General features: G+C 61.7%; 1 protein-coding gene and 1 long non-coding RNA gene across 5 annotated transcripts in view; one reads left to right on the plus strand and one right to left on the minus strand.

Annotated features, from left to right (window-relative positions):
* Positions 1-16,932, minus strand: part of PTPRN (protein tyrosine phosphatase receptor type N) — a 52,637-nt gene that overhangs the window by 30,879 nt on the left and 4,826 nt on the right. For all 3 annotated transcript variants that reach the window (XM_050969654.1, XM_050969653.1, XM_050969655.1), the window contains exons 2-4: positions 4,100-4,150; positions 3,481-3,594; positions 3,171-3,276 (exon numbers count right to left, since the gene is read on the minus strand). In XM_050969654.1, the coding sequence (XP_050825611.1) occupies positions 3,171-3,276; positions 3,481-3,594; positions 4,100-4,150 (271 nt within the window). The remainder of the gene's footprint in view (positions 1-3,170; positions 3,277-3,480; positions 3,595-4,099; positions 4,151-16,932) is intronic.
* LOC127030035 (uncharacterized) lies at positions 692-14,835 on the plus strand. Of its 2 annotated transcripts, none has more exons than XR_007768273.1 (2): positions 692-840; positions 14,710-14,835. It is a non-coding gene; the product is annotated as an uncharacterized LOC127030035 (long non-coding RNA). The 2 variants fall into 2 exon arrangements; XR_007768274.1 differs by lacking the exon at positions 14,710-14,835 and adding an exon at positions 11,347-11,472.

A 16,932-nucleotide genomic window follows, 5' to 3' on the forward strand; every position in this document is an offset into this window, starting at 1 on the left:
TCCGGCACTTGTCTGTCAGATGGGCCTCGCCCAAGCACTTAAGGCAGGCTTCGTGCGGGTCACCAGTGGGCATCGGCCGACGACAGACCGCACACGGCTTGAAGCCCGGTGAGCCGGGCATGGGCCCGGCCCCGGGGTGGGGGAAGGGGCTAATCCCCAATCCCGTCAAACTATCTACACTACACAAACTGAACTACTAAATACACTAACTAACTACAATTAAACGAACTATATACAATAAGAAAGATGAGTGAATCGCTAGGGAGGTGGAGAACAGCACGCTGCGCTCCACAGTTCCAACGTCCGACACGGGCGGTAAGAAGGAACTGAGGAGCAGGCGGGCCGGCAGGGGTATATAACCGGCGCCATATCGGCTCACTGAGTGTTGCTAGGGTAAAAGTCTCCGATGAACGTGCACGCAGCGCGCGCACACCTAACTGGAATGGATATGAGCAACACATCTGGAAGAAGAACAAAAGGATTCCCCCCAGATGTAAATCCTATTTAAGGCTGGGGAGTTAATCAAGGTCAGTTCCTGAGAAAAACTAGGAATGTTCTTAATGTTTCCTCTGAATACTGTGTTGGTGCCTCAGTGTCCCCATGGCAGTTCTTAATATCTAGGTGGTGGGATAAGGGTGTGTGATTGCTGCAGAGGAAGGGGTCAGTGCACCTAAATGCCTGACCCTCTGTCTCCTAGCAACTGATGGCCTGGGCCCCACCCCTGCAAAGGTGCCAGCTGAAGGTGTTGGAGACAAAGGGATCAGGTGACCTCCTGGCCCGGGAAAGGGGCTGAGGAGAGAGGAGGGGCTGGGAGGGGTTGTTAGTCTGGAGCTGGCTGGGGTCGAGGAGTGAAGTGCAGATGCGGGGGGTCTGGTTCACTGCCCCCCAGAATGGACCCGGCCGAGGGGTCCGGTTCGCTGTACCTACAAGCTCTGTTTTAGACCCTGTTCCTGTCATCGAATAAACCTCTGTGTTACTGGCTGGCTGAGAGTCACGTCTGACTGCGAAGTGGGGGTGCAGAACCCGGTGGCTTCCCTAGGACCCCGCTGGGGTGGACTCGCTGTGGGAAGCGCACGGAGGGGCAGAGGATGCTAAATGCTCCAAGGAGAGACCCAGGAGGTGAAGCTGTGTGAGCTTCTTGCCCTGAACAAGTCTGCTCCAAGGGAGAGGAGGCTCCCCAAAGTCCTGCCTGGCTTGGTGGGGAGCAGTTCCAGAGCATCGCCCGGGGACCCCGTGACAGTTCCTCACTGAATCCCCGCCCAGGATGACTGCTGAGAACATCTAAGAAACAAGGACTGGTGGGGGGAGCTGAGCTGAGCCTGGGCCGGAAAAGGAGTCCAGCCTGTGAAAGAACCACCTGGAATTTAAGCTTCAAGCAAGAGCAACAGGCCTTCAGGAACCTCTGCAACCTGCTAAAACAACATTCAGGGTGAGAAATTACCACTTGCAGCCAGTTTCTTCAGTGTATGAAGCTTAGTTTGCATGTTTGCTTCATTTGCTCAGTAATCTGCTTTGATCGGTTTGCTGTCCCATATAACCACTTACAATTTATCTTTTGTAGCTCATAAACTTGTTTGGTTTTCTTTAAGCCAGTTTGTGCAATTCATAACTGGTGTGGGGGGGGGCCAACAAGCTGTGCATATCTTCCTCCGCGTTGTGAATACATTGAGGGAGGGGGTGATTTTCATAGATTTCTGTGTAGTGCAAGACAACACAATTTGGGGTGCGGTACTGGGCAATCCCCTAGCTGATTCTTCCCATGCAGAGCTGATCTCAGTGTCTGTGTCTTTCTGCAGCTGGGCATGTCCCTACCTGTGTGTGTGGTGGAGGGGGTTTGAGGGCCTGGCACAGCAGGACAGGGTGAGGGAGCCCAGGCTGGTGGAACAGGCGGCTCAGTGGAACTCCAGTACACCAGGTGGCATTCCAGGGGAGCAACCCATCACAGCAAGGGCCACCCTGAGTGCCCTCGGGGCTCCTGTGGGGTGCAGGAGAGGGGCTACCTTTTCGGGGGCTGTGTGCGGCCCTGGGCAGCCCCCTCGAGCTTTCCCACACAGCAATTCTCTCCCCTTCCCCCCGCATGCTTCACTGCCCATAGAGAATCCCGTGCTCTGGCAGACCAGCAACACGGCAGAGAGGCCCAGCACCCCAGGTCCTTGCGCTGCCTCCCCATGCTGACAAGGGACCCCCACTTCCCCTGGGCCAGACCTAGGCAAACGAGAGCAAAGCTGCACCAGTGCAAACCTGCTGCTTTCTGGTTTGCTCACATCCTCACACAGCGAGAGCTAAAGCTTGGCACCACCGGGCTGTCCAGCGCTCGGTGACCGTACAGACCTGCAGCCAGGCCCCGGCCCCCCAGGGGGAGAAGGGAGTCTATGGCACGGCACCGGCTCTTGGCAGGCCCCTACCCCGCACAGGGACATCCGCCATCTGCAGGTGTTTTACTTGCCCCAACCCCAGCGCTAACACACTGACACAGCCCAGCAATTAGCTAACGAGCTGGCAGTGGGCAGCACCCATGGCCCCGCCTCACATGGCCAGCTCCAGCGAGTGTGTAGACCTCCAGGAAGGGCATCCCAGGGCCAGAGCTGTGGGTAGGGGCTGGAGTCTGAAAGGTTGGCAGGAACCAGGCTGTGCCGCTGCCCCCCCTCAGAGCCCAGGTCTCTGCCCCAAACGCTGCTGTGTTGGCACAGAACATCCCCACAGCCTCTGGGTGATGGCACAGGCCCCCTCACTCGGCGACCAGGCCCCAGGAACCAGAGAAGGTCTCCTGCCGGCCTACACCCCGGTGGTGTTCCCCCGCAGCCGGTTCGTGTGGCCATGGGTTGGGGGAGCCCTGGGGCCTGCTCCTTGTGGGGGCCAGCTGGGTAAGTCAGACACTCCCATCACAGATCCCCTGCGGTGCCTAGCTCTGCCAGGGTGCGGGTCTGGCGCAGAGGCAAGCGGGTGCCAGCAGCTCGCTCAGCCGCAGCGGGCAAGGTGTCTGGCCTAATGCCCACCAATGGGGGGAAGCCCCAGCCAGAGCGGGCACACGACACCCAACTGCGCCCTTTGTACCACCCTGGTAGGACAGCGTGGGGGGCGGGAGCTGCTGGCAGGAGGCTGCCCCGGCGTGGGGTGGGTCGGGATGGGAACGGCCAGACGGACGGACAGGCAGCCCCACCCGGCCCTACCTCTCCTTGGCCGCCAGCTCCCGTGCGGGGGGCGGACGCAGCCTGGGAATTCGCTCCATCTCCTGGGAGATCACGTCCTGTGTGATGTCATCCTGCCACGACAACCCTGTCCACGGGGAGAGAGGCAGCCAATCAGAGCACAGCTACCAAGGGGCGGGAGCCAGTTCCCACGGAGACGCTAGGCACCATTGCCATAGCGAGAGGAAACAGGGCGCCGGTGGCACCGCTGTGGGACCGACCTCCCGGGCGGACCTGCCCTGGCCCAGGGAGGGCCTGAAGCCCCCCCCCCAGTCCCCCCGCTGGGGCTCACCTTGTGCCGTGAGGCGGTGCAGCACGGCCTGCAGGCGCTGGAGCACCGGCGAGGTGACCTGGAAGTAGGGCCGGTCACGGGCCGCGCTCTCCTGGCACTGCCCAAACAAGCCATCTAGGAGCAGAGCAGAGATGGTGCCAGCCTGGGGGCTCAGCGTTGGGCCCAGAGGAGCCAAGGGGCAGCGAGCTCAGCTCCCGTGGGCCGGGGGGGGCACTGTCAGGTGGGCCCCTGGTTCCCCCCCTCATTCACCCTGCTATGGAGCAGCCACCGGCGGCAGCTCTGGAAGGGGACACTGCAGCCAGCACTGGCCCCAGAGATCAGCACGTGCCTGGGCAGCCCTAAGTCACTGGTAGAGGAGAGGAGCTGGGGGCAGTTTTACCCCTCTCTAACCCATCTTCCACCTGCTCCCTAAGTCCCCCCCCCCCAGGTGCTCCAGCCTCAGCAGCTCCCCCGGGGTCACCGTTCATTGTTGGGGGTTCACCACAGAAAGGCCCCAGGTCCTGGTAGGACTCAACCTCACCCCACCGAGCCAGAGGGCACCACTCCCGGCTCCTGGCCCCCTTCCCACCCACCGAGCCGGAGCTGGGGCCAGCCCCCCTCAGGGCCCCCGGTCACTTACCCTGCACACAGACCTCCTGCTGGGAGCAGAGTCTCCTGTCGAACAGGCAGCCTGGGACAGACACAGGGACAGTTAGCACCCCCCCAGATGGACAAACAGCCAGCGTGCAGGGAGGGAGCAGGAGGGCCTTCCAGAGGCAGGACCCCCCCCCCCACAAACCACACAGGGACTTCACCCCCAACATGCACTGCAGCCGGCACACAGCATGCTGCCCCCCCCCACTTCACTAGGTGCCTGTCACAAAGTGAGAAATGTTTATGACCCTTATGTGTGTGTCTCGTTTTCCCCTATATGCTGCACTGTTATGGGGGGGAGGGGAAGATGACTGCGCTCAGGGCGAGCTAAGAGACAGTGTGGTGCCCCCAGCCTTCTGAGCCAGGGTGGGTCATCACTAAGGCTACGATTATGTCATGGAGATCATGGAATCTGTGACTTCCAGCAACCTCCATGACACCTTCTGCCTGGGGCCCCTGCCCGCAGCTGGGGGACCCAGGAGCTCCCAGCTGGCCCCCCTGCAGCTTCCAGACCTCGCCCTGCTGCGGGGACCCTGGAGCTCCCAGCCACCATGGACAGTGGGGGGACCCTGGAGCTCCCACTCACCGCAGCAGGAGTGGGGAGACCCTGGAGTCCAGCAGTGGGGGGTGCTGAATCCTCCTGCCTCCCCATTTGTCAGGGCTATGTTTAGTGAAAGTCAGGGGCAGGTCACGGACTTCTGTAAATTCATGTTTATTGCCCACGACCTGGCCCTGACTTCTATTAAAAATACCCCTGACTAAATCTTAGTCTCAATCACCACAAAGGAGTGGCCCAAGGCCAAGCCCAAATCAATGGAGAATCCCAGAGGATAATGGCAAATCCAGTCACCATGACCTTCACCCCTAGCAACAAGCACCTGGGGGGGGGGATTTCCCCACCTCTCAGCAGGGAGGCTGGGCACAATCCCCCCAGACGAAGCGCTGGCGAGGTGGGGATGAGAGCAGGCTGCTGGAAGCAGTCTGGCTCTCACCTGGGATCTGACCAGGGAGGTGAGATGGAGAGAGTGACAGAGCTGCGCTGGACTCTGGGCTGACCAGAACGGACTTAGGGGAGCACAGAGAACTGAAGGTTAAAGCAGAGCCCAAAGACAGCCCGTGCTGTGTCCCCGCTAATAAACCTGTCTTGACATCCGCTGCCCGAGTGTCACTGCAAACACTGGCTGTGGTGCATTAACCTCTGCAGAGCGGACAGTGTCTGTCTCAGAGCTCAGCGTGAAGCAGGAGGGCTGGACCCCCAGAGGTTCAGTCTCAGGAGCCGGTGAGGCCACAAGGCTTACCCTGAAGGAAGAATGAGACCCCCCAGGGGGTCTGGCACATGGAAGGGGCTCCTCCGAGATACTGTTCTGAAGCTGGGGGTGGAGCACTGATCCTGGGGATCCATGACTGTTGGTGGCAAAAGTGGGATGCTGAACGCACTAGCAATGTTCTACAACAAGTGACTTGCAGCAGTAAAACCAGGGTAGTCAAAGGAAATGGCCCCTAACCGCCACCCAAAGAAGGGCATCGCAGATGGTTTCGCATGGGGAAGCCCAACAAGGCGCAGCTGATGAAGGACGATTACTCCAAAAGCAGGTTCCAGGAGGATCTCAGAGTGACAGAGGCAGCAGCCAGATGTCCTCAGGACCAGGCTCCCCACTGATAGATTTGAAGTGGTGGGTGCTGAAGCAGAGGAGCTGGCTGACCGTGAGAAGCAGTGAAAGCACGAGGAAGAACGGTGGAAGAACCAGAACCACCAAAAGCCTGAACTGGGGCTGAGGAAGCTGAGGGGCAAGAGGACCCACCGAGGGGTGAGTGGGGAAAGGCCCCGGGAACCTAGATACCGAACTGCTGCCCCAGTTTAAGGGGGGAGATATTGATACCTACCTAACTGGCCTGTGCTCTGAACCAGGCTGACCCTGCGGACGGGCTCTGCTGTCTCACCCCCTAACTTGGGCCTGGAGCTATGGGGGGCACGGCCAGACGGACAGGGGACTAGCAGCTGTTCACAGAGGCTCCATGCTGAGGTTGGAATGGACCCCTGGGGCGTATGGGAAACAGTTTTGGGGTGTGCAAAGATGTGAGCCCTGACCCTGCTGGAGAATCTCTCTGCGTGTGGGGTCAGGGGCAGGAGTCACCGCCCAGAGGATCATTGTAACCTGGCTGGGCTGGAGCAGCTCTGAGAGCCGTCCCCACGAGTTGACCGTGTGGCCAGGAAGCCCGAGGGTCTGGCAAGGCTGGGTGGCCGGCTGGCAGAGAGTTTGGGGATATGGCTCCGGGAATGGAAAGACCCAAAGGGATTGGCCTAAGCCTGGGTCCAGGGAAAGGGACCCAGCGCAAGCGCCCCTGAAGCAGGATTCAGGTAAACCCAAAGGTGGGCGAGCAGCTGACCCATGCAGACCCCACCGAGGGGTCACACGGACCGGAGGGGCAACAGTGAAGGGGAAAGCAGCTGTGAGGCTGCTGCTGGTACCAGAGAGGCCTGGTCAGAGGGTGGCCATGGCGGGTTCTCCAGCCCACCAGGAGAGGGGGCGAGAGGGCTCTGTCCTGGGGGTGGGGGCAGCACGTTAACCCCAACTTGCCTCGGCCCAGCCCTGGGGTTTGGGGGCCTGCCAATGTGGGGGAACACCCGGCACCCCAGCCTCCTCAGCCCCTGGGGCAAGACCAAATGCTCCAGCGGTCACTGCCTGCCCCAGCATGGGGCAAAGACACTGCATGCTGCAGCCGGGATGGTGGGCCCATGGAGGTAGGGGGGTCGCTGCCCCCCCTCACACTCTGGAGATGAGGGGCAGGGGCAGTGGCAGGTCCCCAGCCCAGTTCCAAAGCTCCGTTCAGTCCCACACGGGACGTGTCCCCGATATGCTGCACTGTTACAGACGGGGGGCGGTTTGTTCTCGGGGAGGCTCAGAGATGTCGGTGTGAATGTCACTTGGCCGTCTGGCGGGGGGGGGGGGGTCATTACCAAGGACTGGCCTGGCCCAGCCCCGTATCAGTGGGGAATCCGGGAAGACAACAGCAAAGCCAGCCCAGGACTGTGTGAGTGTGTGCGCATATGCGCCCCCCACCTCTCTGCAGGGAGTGGAGCACAATCCCCCAGCTGCAGAACAAGGCCAGCCTGGGGGGCGGGTGAGTTGGGGGCTCTCACCTGGGGACCGACTGAGACAGACGGGCTCACCACGGCGGCTGGCGTGGCTGGGCTCTGGCTGACCGGTGCTTTAACCTTCCTTTCCCCAGCCTGACCTCAGCTGAGTAACAAACCTGACTTCCGCCTGCCCTGGCTGCTGGCTGAGATGCCCTGGTCCCTGCCCGGCAGACAAGTCCCTGCCCAGGGTCGTTCTCAGTGGGGCTCACGGTCTGGAGCCCGCAGTGGGAAGCAGGGGGCTGGAGCCCCAGAGATTCAGTCCCAGGAGGGCACGTGGAGGAAGAGACCCCTCAGGGGTCTGGCACACAGATGGGATCCTCCAAGAGATGGTCCCAAAGCTGGAGGCAAAGCCCTGACCCTGTGACTGGTGACAGTGCCCAGCCCTCAGCTGTGTCTTGCTCCTGTCTGAGGTCCCTGCAGCCTATTCTCCAGGGCTCAGCCCAACCCAGCGTTAGACGGCTCGAGAGCCCCGCTCTCCCCAGGCTGGGGAGGTCAGTACAGGGCAGAAGGTGAGATACCCAGGGTGTGATAACCATCCCCCAGCAGGACTGGGGAGGGGGCTCAAACCCAAATCTCCCCGCAGGGCAGGGGGCCGCCAAACGAGACGTTCCCCATGTGCCCAAGGCACCGCCAGGCAGGCTGGGCAGGGCCTGCCTCGAGAGGCGGAGTGGGGAGGCACTTGCGGAGGCCAGGCCCGGCCTTGGAAAGGGGGAAGCCCGTGGAGCTGCAGGGAAGGGCGGGTGGGGAGAGGGGAGAGGACAGAGACGGACGGGGGCTGGGGAGCGACGTGGGGACACAGGGGCTTGGAGCTCAGAGGGGAGCCAGGCCAGGGTCACTGCAGGGCTGCTCCCGAGGCCTGGCCCACACATGCCGCGTCACTCAGTAGCCTGCTGGCCCAGCATGAGGGGGCTGACGCAGGGATAGGGAGGGGCAGCTGCCGCCCACCGCGGAAGCTGCCAGCCCAGCCCACTCCCATCTGGCCCCTCGCAGCGGCAGCGTCAGGAGCTGGGGGTGGGGGCACAACATGGGCCTGGTGGGCAGACCCCCCCCTCCCCGCTTCTCTCAGCCCAGCAGCAGCCGATGACTCAGCCACACAGCGGCCAGGAAGCAGCTGCTGGCGGGAGGGGTCTGGCCAGCCTGGAGCAAAGCGCCCCTCTGCCTGGGGCACCCGGCCCCGCTGCCGCGCCGAGCTGCCCCACGCACTGGCTCTCTCCTGGGAGCCCGGCTGAACCCGGCACGGCTTCCACGCACAGCCCTGCCTCCGCAGGGAGATGGCCCCATCCCCACAGTCCGAGCCTGCAAGTCCCCCGGGGGGGCCCTCCAAGGAGGGAAACAGGGCAGGGGAGGGAGGGACAGAGACACAGCCAGGCACACTGGGAAATTCAAGCTGCAGCTCCCAGGGAGCAGGATCCAGCAGGGAATTGCCTCCAGGGGAAGGGCTGGGGGCCCGGCTGCCCTGGCCAGGAGCCAGAGCCGGCTGGGGAAATGATCCCCAAGGGAAGGGGCAGCAAACGAGCCCCCTGGAAAGGGCTGGGGCAATGACCCTGCCCTGGATCAATCTCCCAGGGTCTCCAGTCTGTGCTGACCCCCTGCCTGGGTGGCTCCCCCATGTCTCCTCTCAACAGGACACATGCTGCAGGCCTGATGCTCTGCTGCTGAGTGTCCCAGCAGGGCCTGTCTTCCCCAGGGCAGCCCCCTTGCCCCCCGCCCCTGGGGTATCAGCGCAGGGCACAGTCCCTCCCTGCAGCCTGGACCCTGGCTTGGGGCCCCAGGGTGTATGCAGGGTCCCAAGCCAGGGGCAGGGACTGACGGGGGGGGCGCGCGGCGCAGGGCACAGCCTCTCCCTGCAGCCTGGACCTAGACCGGGCGAAGCCGCGGCCCCGGGGCGTATGCAGGGCCCCAAGCCAGGGGCAGGGACTGACGGGGGGGGACGCGGGGGGCGCTTCCCAGCCACAGGATCCCAAAGCACCGCACATGAATCCTGTCTAAAGGCAAAGGAACCGCGGCAGGAGCTGGCCACGGTGCTGAAATGCTCAACTCCCTCCCCCCAAGCCACGTGCGGAAGAAACCTCGACCTCACAGGGCTCAGCCACGACCTCTCTGGGGCAGGGACCCCTCCTTCCATTCAGCGACATGAAGCACCCAGCACCGCAGGGCCCTGCTGCGCTACCACAGCCCCAGCAAACAGACGGCTGCCCTGAACGGCGGCGCTCCCTCCCCGGCAGGCTGGAGGCAAAGCAGGCCGTGAACGCAGCAGCAGGACGGCGACGTCAACGCACAAGGGGCAGGAGAAAAGCAATTGACCACAACAGCCCCTGCCGGCCTCGGGCTCCAGGAATCTATGAGAACACCAGGACACAGAGAGCTTGGGGCCAGCAGGGACCACGAGACCATCTGGCCTGATCTCTAGGGCTGCTCCCGTCCCCCCGTATGGACTCAACAACCTAGCACCTTCCAGAAAGGCACCGGCCTGGCTTTGAAGACACGTACAGACAGAGAAACTACCACTGCCCTGGTAACACTGGAGTCTGCCCAGCTTCAGTTTCCAGCCCCGGCTCTTGTTCTGCCCGGCTCCGTTGGTCTAAAGAGCCCCTGGCACCCGCTTGTCTCTCCCTGCGAACAGTGAGCCACCGCAGCCAAGTCACGGAATCTCAGGGTCGGAAGGGACCTCAGGAGGGATCTAGTCCAACCCCCTGCTCAAAGCAGGACCAACCCCAACTAAATCATCCCAGCCAGGGCTTTGTCAAGCCTGACCTTAAACATCTCTAAGGAAGGAGATTCCACCACCTCCCTAGGGAACCCATTCCAGTGCTTCACCACCCTCCTAGGGAAATAGTGTTTGCTAATATCCAACCTAAACCTCCCTCACTGCAACTTGAGACCATTACTCCTTGTTCTGTCACCTGGTACCACTGAGAACAGTCTAGATCCATCCTCTTTGAAAGCCCTTTCAGATATCAAATCCCCCCTCACTCTTCTCTTCTGCAGACTAAACAATCCCAGTCCCTCAGCCTCTCCTCATAAGTCATGTGCTCCAGACCCCTGATTATATTTGTCACCCCACAATGTTTGCAACAAACCGAACAGACTGAGCCTTACTCTTCCACCGGTCGGCATTTCCGCCAGCCTTCCGTAGCCTCCAACCACCACCTACCTACGACATGGGCAGCCGAACCTGGGGCAGGTCTCCTCAGAGTAAATCCCCTCCCTGCTCCTACTCCCCTCTCCGTACAGCCCAGGATCGCAGATCCCAAATCCCGCGCCAAGTCCCTGCTTTCACTGTACTGGCCCTGTTCTGGGATGGCAGGCACTCTGCCAACACAGCCCAGCGCATCGCGCCAGGCCCTGCACACACAGGGACATGTCCTGCTCCAGAGCTGGCAAGGCAGCTGAGAACGAGGAACAAAGCCATGCAGGGTCTCATCCGGGGAGTCTGTGCTGGAGCAGGGACCTGACCCTGACTTTTCCTGGGGTATTGCATGCTGGGAGCAAAAATCTGCAGGCCACACGCTCTCTGGGTTGTGGGGGGGCTGCAACCTGCTCCACTAGGGTGGCCCTTGGGCTCCTGGCACATTGCTGATGCAGCCCCCAGCTCACCACAGCTCTGCCTGTGCCAGGCCAGGGTCCAGCTCGCTGCCCCCAGAGAGCTGGGGCACAAGGGGGGCACAGGCTGCAGACCCTGTGCCACTGGGGCTGGCAGCAGCCAGCAGGGCATCGGGAGGTGGCCATGGGGACAGCCCGCACTGACCCCCCAGGGAGATGGTCCCTTCCCAGCCCCATGGCTCCACAGCTGCCTCTAGCTGAGGGGATGGGAAGCTGTGACAAATTAGGAATGTTCTTAACGTTTTCTCTGAATACTGTGTTGGTGCCTCAGTGTCCCCATGGCAGTTCTTAAGTATCTGGCAGAGCAAAGGGCCAGTGCACCTAAATGCCTGGCACTCTGTCTCCTAGCAACTGATGGCCTGGGCCCCTCCTCTGCAAAGGTGCCAGCTGAAGGTGTTGGAGACAAAGAGATCAGGTGACCTCCTGGACCGGGAAAGGGGCTGAGCAGAGAGGAGGGGCTGGAGGGGGTTGTTAGTCTGGAGCTGGCTGAGGGCAGACGTGGGGGTCTGGCTCACTGACCCCCAGAATGGACCTGGCTGAGGGGTCCGGTTCGCTGTATCTACAAGCTCTGTTTTAGACCCTGTTTCTGTCATTGAATAAACCTCTGTGTTACTGGCTGGCTGAGAGTCACGTCTGACTGCAAAGTGGGGGTGCAGGACCCGGTGGCTTCCCCAGGACCCCGCTGGGATGGACTCACTGTGGGAAGCGCACGGAGGGGCAGAGGATGCTGAATGCGCCAAGGAGAGACCCAGGAGGTGAAGACGTGTGAGCCTCTTGCCCTGAACAAGTCTGCTCCAAGGGAGAGGAGGCTCCCCAAAGTCCTGAGTGGCTTGGTGGGGAGCAGTTCCGGAGCATCGCCCGGTGACTCCGTGACAACTGGTGGTAGCGGTGGGATGTACTGCACCCCGTGAATGGCGCTGCTTGCAGTAAGTGACTGGGGCGCAGTAAAACAAAGGAGGGATAATGAGGACCAGGCGTGCTGAAGGCTCAGAGAGGGACGGTTTCAGGGGGCAGTTAACCTCTGGGAGTGTGTGACCAGTGAGAAGGACTGTTGGAGTAACGGGGTCACCCTGAGGATTGCAGCGAGCAGTCTCAGGGGCGGAGGAGCTTGCCGCTCGACCCTGGGAGAGAGAAGGATTTTTGCAGTAGCAAGGTTCCCCGGGGGATTGCAGGAGCAGTCCCAGGGGCGGAGGAGTCTGCAGCTCGACCCTGGCAAAGAGGTGGTGATCACGAGAAGGGCTGGCACACCAGGGGTTCTTCCTGGAAACCATGGGGGAGCCAAGAGCACACAGGCCTGTGAGTCCAGAGCCACTTGGGAACGGTGAAGTGATGGCCTATCACCATCTCCTTGAGAAGGACATTGTGATCCTGTGCACAAAGAGAGGGTTACGCATGGGGAAATTCACCAAGGCACAGTTAATTGTGCAGTTGGAGGAGGAGGACCGCTCTGAGGAGCAGATTCCTGGCCCAGATGGGGCTACAAGAGGATCTGAGAGCAGCTGGAGCAGCAGCCAGGCATTCCCGAGAATCTGGTCCCCAATCAGATGAGGGTCTTCACGATTGGGTTCCCCATCAGGAGATTGGAGACGGATGGGATGGGAGCAGAGCCCGAGAGAGCAAGAGGACAGTGAGAGAGAGCAAGAGCCTGAGGAAAAGCTGCAGGAGAAGCAGCAGCAGCGTGGACTGGTGATGGTGGAGCAGACAGACATAGGGGGCTGCCCAGGGGTCAGTGGGGAAACACGCCTGCGAGGGCGAGACCCTGGGACAGAGAGAACTGTGGTGGTGCAGCCCCAGATGCTGAGGGGCTGTGGGACCTGGGTGAAGTTCCCTGGGGTGAAGCCCCTCGCCCTGCCTATGGCCCAGATCCCTGTGCAGACCCAGGAGGGGTAGGGCTGGCTGGTAGTTGGGGTTCTCCAGGATATCGGCTGAGAGACCCTGTTGGGGGATGGCTGTCTCGCCTTGGGACAGGATCCAGGCCCCGCTCCTGTAAGGGCCGAGGGTTTGAATTCAACTCCAGGGAACCAATTGGCTGGGATGGAAATGGTCAGTGAAAATGCAAATGACCTGGCTGGCAGGGGGGAGGGGCTGCAGGGCTCAGGATACCTGCCTACCTGTAACCAGCCCCCTGGGGCTGAGTGGGAGGGAGAGATGCTCCCCGCCCCCCTGCACACCGGAGAGGGGGCTCAGGCTGGCTCTGATGCTGTGACCAGAGCAGAGAGCTCGCTGCCTGCCCCCACTGGGACAGCAAGGGCAGCGCTGAGCATGGGGGGAGCTGAGACCCCAGCTGAGTGGGGGGACACCCAGGCAGGGCAGGTCAGCTGCCAGACAGGTTTGCCTGGTCCAGATGTGCTGCTGGGAAGTGATTACACAGCAGGGAGGGAGCTACCAGGGACAGGGCTCAGGGGGGCTGTGACCCCAGGCCCAGCCAGTGAAAGGGAGCAGGTCCCACTCCCGGCCCCAGCAGCTGAATCCCAGACCGAGCTGCAGAGGGATCCCTCCTTGGAGAAGCTGAGGGAACTTGCTGGCCACAGCGCTGCAAACCCCCTTGGGGAAGGCTGCAGGGACAGAGTCCTGCAAGAGAAGGGATTCCTGTACCGGGAATGGGCTCCCCAGGGGGAAGTAGAACTGGGGGGAATCGGGAGGCAGCTGGTGGTGCCCCAGGAATCCACAGGATTCTTCCCTTTCGAGCAGCTGTATGGGAGGAGAGTGAGGGGACCCCTGGACCCGGAAAGGAAGGATTGGGAGGAGAAGGGGGAAGACCCCCAGGGGGATCTCTTCCCTGAGGTGGGAGACAATCTCCCCATCAGGTGTTCCCCGTTCAGAGTCACTGGGAAAGCAGCCCAGAACCTGGAGAGAGAGGTCAGGAACATGCTGGCTTTAGATGGGATCCAGCTGTTTTACAGCCCATGGGCCTCACCCGTGGGGCTGATCCCCAAGGGAGACAGGATGATCTGGTTTTGTGGGGGCTGTGAGAAGCTTAAAGCCATCACAGTGTCCGATGCCGACCCCATGCCTAGGCCTGGGGAGATTCTAGACAAGCAGAGGGCGATGGAGAACTTGGCCCTGGCAGACACTGATAACATGTGCATCTTTAGCCAGACCTGGGAGGAACAGGTGTCCCAGGTGAAGAGGGGACTGGGCTGCCTCAAGGAGGTGGGACTGATGGTAAAAGCTGGTAAGTGTAAGGTGGGGACAGCAGAGGTGTTGTGTCTGGGCCACAAGGTGGGAAGCGGCTGCTCAAGCCCAGAGCTGGCAAAGGCCAAGATGGGGGCTCTTAACCAAGACAGCCCGAATTGCAGACCAGGGTGCTGGGAGAAGACCCCATCTCAGTTTGAACCCCAGGGGTATTGAGGTAGCAAAAGGGGTCAAGCCGCATAAACCTTCCCACATGCGGCCTGCAAGTGCCATCAAGCACACCCGACCTAAGGGAGGGCGTGAGACTGGACTGTCCTGGTGTAACTCACATCAAGGAATGGGAGAGATGCTGGGGCATCCATGGGAACGTTGGTGGGTTCGAACTTCCCCAGGTCACTGGCTGGAGTGACCTCGCTCAGTTTGGTCTCGAAGGGGGGAGAGATGTGACGAACTGGGAATGTTCTTAATGTTTTCTCTGAGTACTGTGTTGGTGCCTCAGTGTCCCCATGGCAGTTCTTAAGTATCTGGCAGAGCAAAGGGCCAGTGCACCTAAATGCCTGGCACTCTGTCTCCTAGCAACTGATGGCCTGGGCCCCTCCCCTGCAAAGGTGCCAGCTGAAGGTGTTGGAGACAAAGGGATCAGGTGACCTCCTGGCCCGGGAAAGGAACGGAGCAGAGAGGAGGGGCTGGAAGGGGTGGTTAGTTTGGAGCTGGCTGAGGGCAGACGTGGGGGTCTGGCTCACTGACCCCCAGAATGGACCCAGCCGAGGGGTCCGGTTCTCTGTACCTACAAGCTCTGTTTTAGACCCTGTTCCTGTCATTGAATAAACCTCTGTGTTACTGGCTGGCTGAGAGTCACGTCTGACTGTGAAGTGGGGGTGCAGGACCCGGTGGCTTCCCCAGGACCCCGCTGGGGTGGACTCGCTGTGGGAAGCGCACGGAGGGGCAGAGGATGCTGAATGCTCCAAGGAGAGACCCAGGAGGTGAAGACGTGTGAGCTTCTTGCCCTGAACAAGTCTGCTCCAAGGGAGAGGAGGCTCCCCAAAGTCCTGCCTGGCTTGGTGGGGAGCAGTTCCGGAGCATCGCCCGGGGACTCCGTGACAGAATCCATGCCAGGAGCAGGTGAATCCCCACACAGATACGGGAGCCCTGCACCTCGCCCCCCACTGCATGGAGGGAGAACCAAGGAGTCTCCACAGGACACCGAGTCCCTGAGACAGCTGCAGGCCTGGGGTACTGCAGGGATCTCCCCTTAAGCCCCCTCCCCAACCCAAACAGCCCAGAGACCAGCCCATTCCGCCCCAACTGCATCCCCATTCCACCAGCCCAGCCCCTGCCCCCCCCCCCCACCACAGCCCCACGGAGCCAGCCCAGCAAACTATCGAGTGACCTAGGTGCTCCAAGCCAGAGCAAAGCACAGAGCTACATGTCCCAGCCCCCATCAGGGCACTTCCCTCAACCCCCAAAAGCCCCCACATAGAAAGCCCCCACAACCCTGCCAGAATGCAGGTGCACCCCCGTAGTCAGTCACCCCCACACACCCAGCAGGCACAACCCCTCCCGGCCCAGGGGAGAACTCCCTCTGAAGGCTCCTGTGCCAGGTGGGCACTCGGCTGCTGCGGGGCTGGGGCAGACTAGCCCTACAGATGTAGTGGCATTGAGCTCCCGGTGGAAGAGGAGATGGCTGCCCCACATGAGCGAGGCACAGGGCAGCAGATGGCTTGGGAGTGGGGCAGGTCCCCTGGCGGGAGCCAGCCCCTTTTGGGATCAGATCAGACCTGGGACTGGCGAGTCCATCTCCCCCCCACCACCCCCCGGCCGCAGGCCTCACAAACAGGGAGGGTAGAGCTGAGCAGCGAAGAGAAAGGACCGTGCAGCATCCCAGGTGCCCGGGGCCTGGTGAGTCACAGGCAGACGCACGGCAGGATCAGCTGTGACATCCTCAGCAGCGTGAGTCAGCAGCCTCCAGAGGCAGGAGAATCCGTGGCTGGCAGCCCAGCACAGGAGGGGGCTATGGGACAGCTGGGCTGGCCATGCTCTGCACAGCTACCCGCCTCCCCCCAGGACAGGGATTCACCGCCCCCCACAGCATCTCTGCCAGGGGAGCAACACAGGGCTCTGGGAGCTGCACTCAGGCATGTCCTGCCCCAGGGACGCTGGCTCCAGCCTCCCACCGCAGCCCCGGGGCCTGTGGCAGCCCAAAGAGAGCGAGGGTGCCAGGACGCACCGTGGACAGGGAGAGGCTGGCACGACCCGGAAAATGCCCCATTTCTAGTCCCCTCACAGCTAGCCGGGGAGGAGCCTGCAGCCCTGCCTCCCCTTGAGCTGGCTTGTCCCAGCACACAGGGCCTGGGGGCAGCTGCAAGCTGTCCAGATGCTCACCTCTCTCACACGGGCAGCCCTGGGGCTTTGGGAGGGGGTTGGGCTGAAGGGCACAGGCTGCACCCACAGTCTGTGCATGCCCTCCGTGCAGGGGTTCAGAGCTCAGCCTGGGGGGAACGGAGCCCCACCGCCCTTCGGTGTCACTAGCACAGCACCTCCATGACCTCCATGAAGGCCCCCCAGTCTAGAAAAGCCACTGCATCCTCCAGGCTCCCCAGCCCCTCATTCCCACACACCCCCCAGGGCATCACAAGGGGAGCAGAACTGACAACAGGACATTAGCGCAATTTCAGCTGCCAGACATCCCCAGCCCAGCCCCACACCAACTGTGGGGCCCACAGCACCTTCTGTGCAAGGCTCCGAGGGGCCCATCCCACGCTCGTTCCCCCGGGAGCCCACACAGCTCGGTCTGGCCCTCCCGAGGGGAGGAGGAATGGCCCCAGAAGCAGCTGCAGGGGCAGAGCCAGGCATGGGGCACCACGCTTACGGAGCCTGGATGCGCCAAGTCCCCGGCCTCGCTCAGACCGGCTGGAGCCTGCTGTGCTTCATGTCCAAAATAT

Source organism: Gopherus flavomarginatus, chromosome 10, assembly GCF_025201925.1.
Source record: "Gopherus flavomarginatus isolate rGopFla2 chromosome 10, rGopFla2.mat.asm, whole genome shotgun sequence".
Classification (NCBI taxonomy): domain Eukaryota; kingdom Metazoa; phylum Chordata; order Testudines; family Testudinidae; genus Gopherus; species Gopherus flavomarginatus.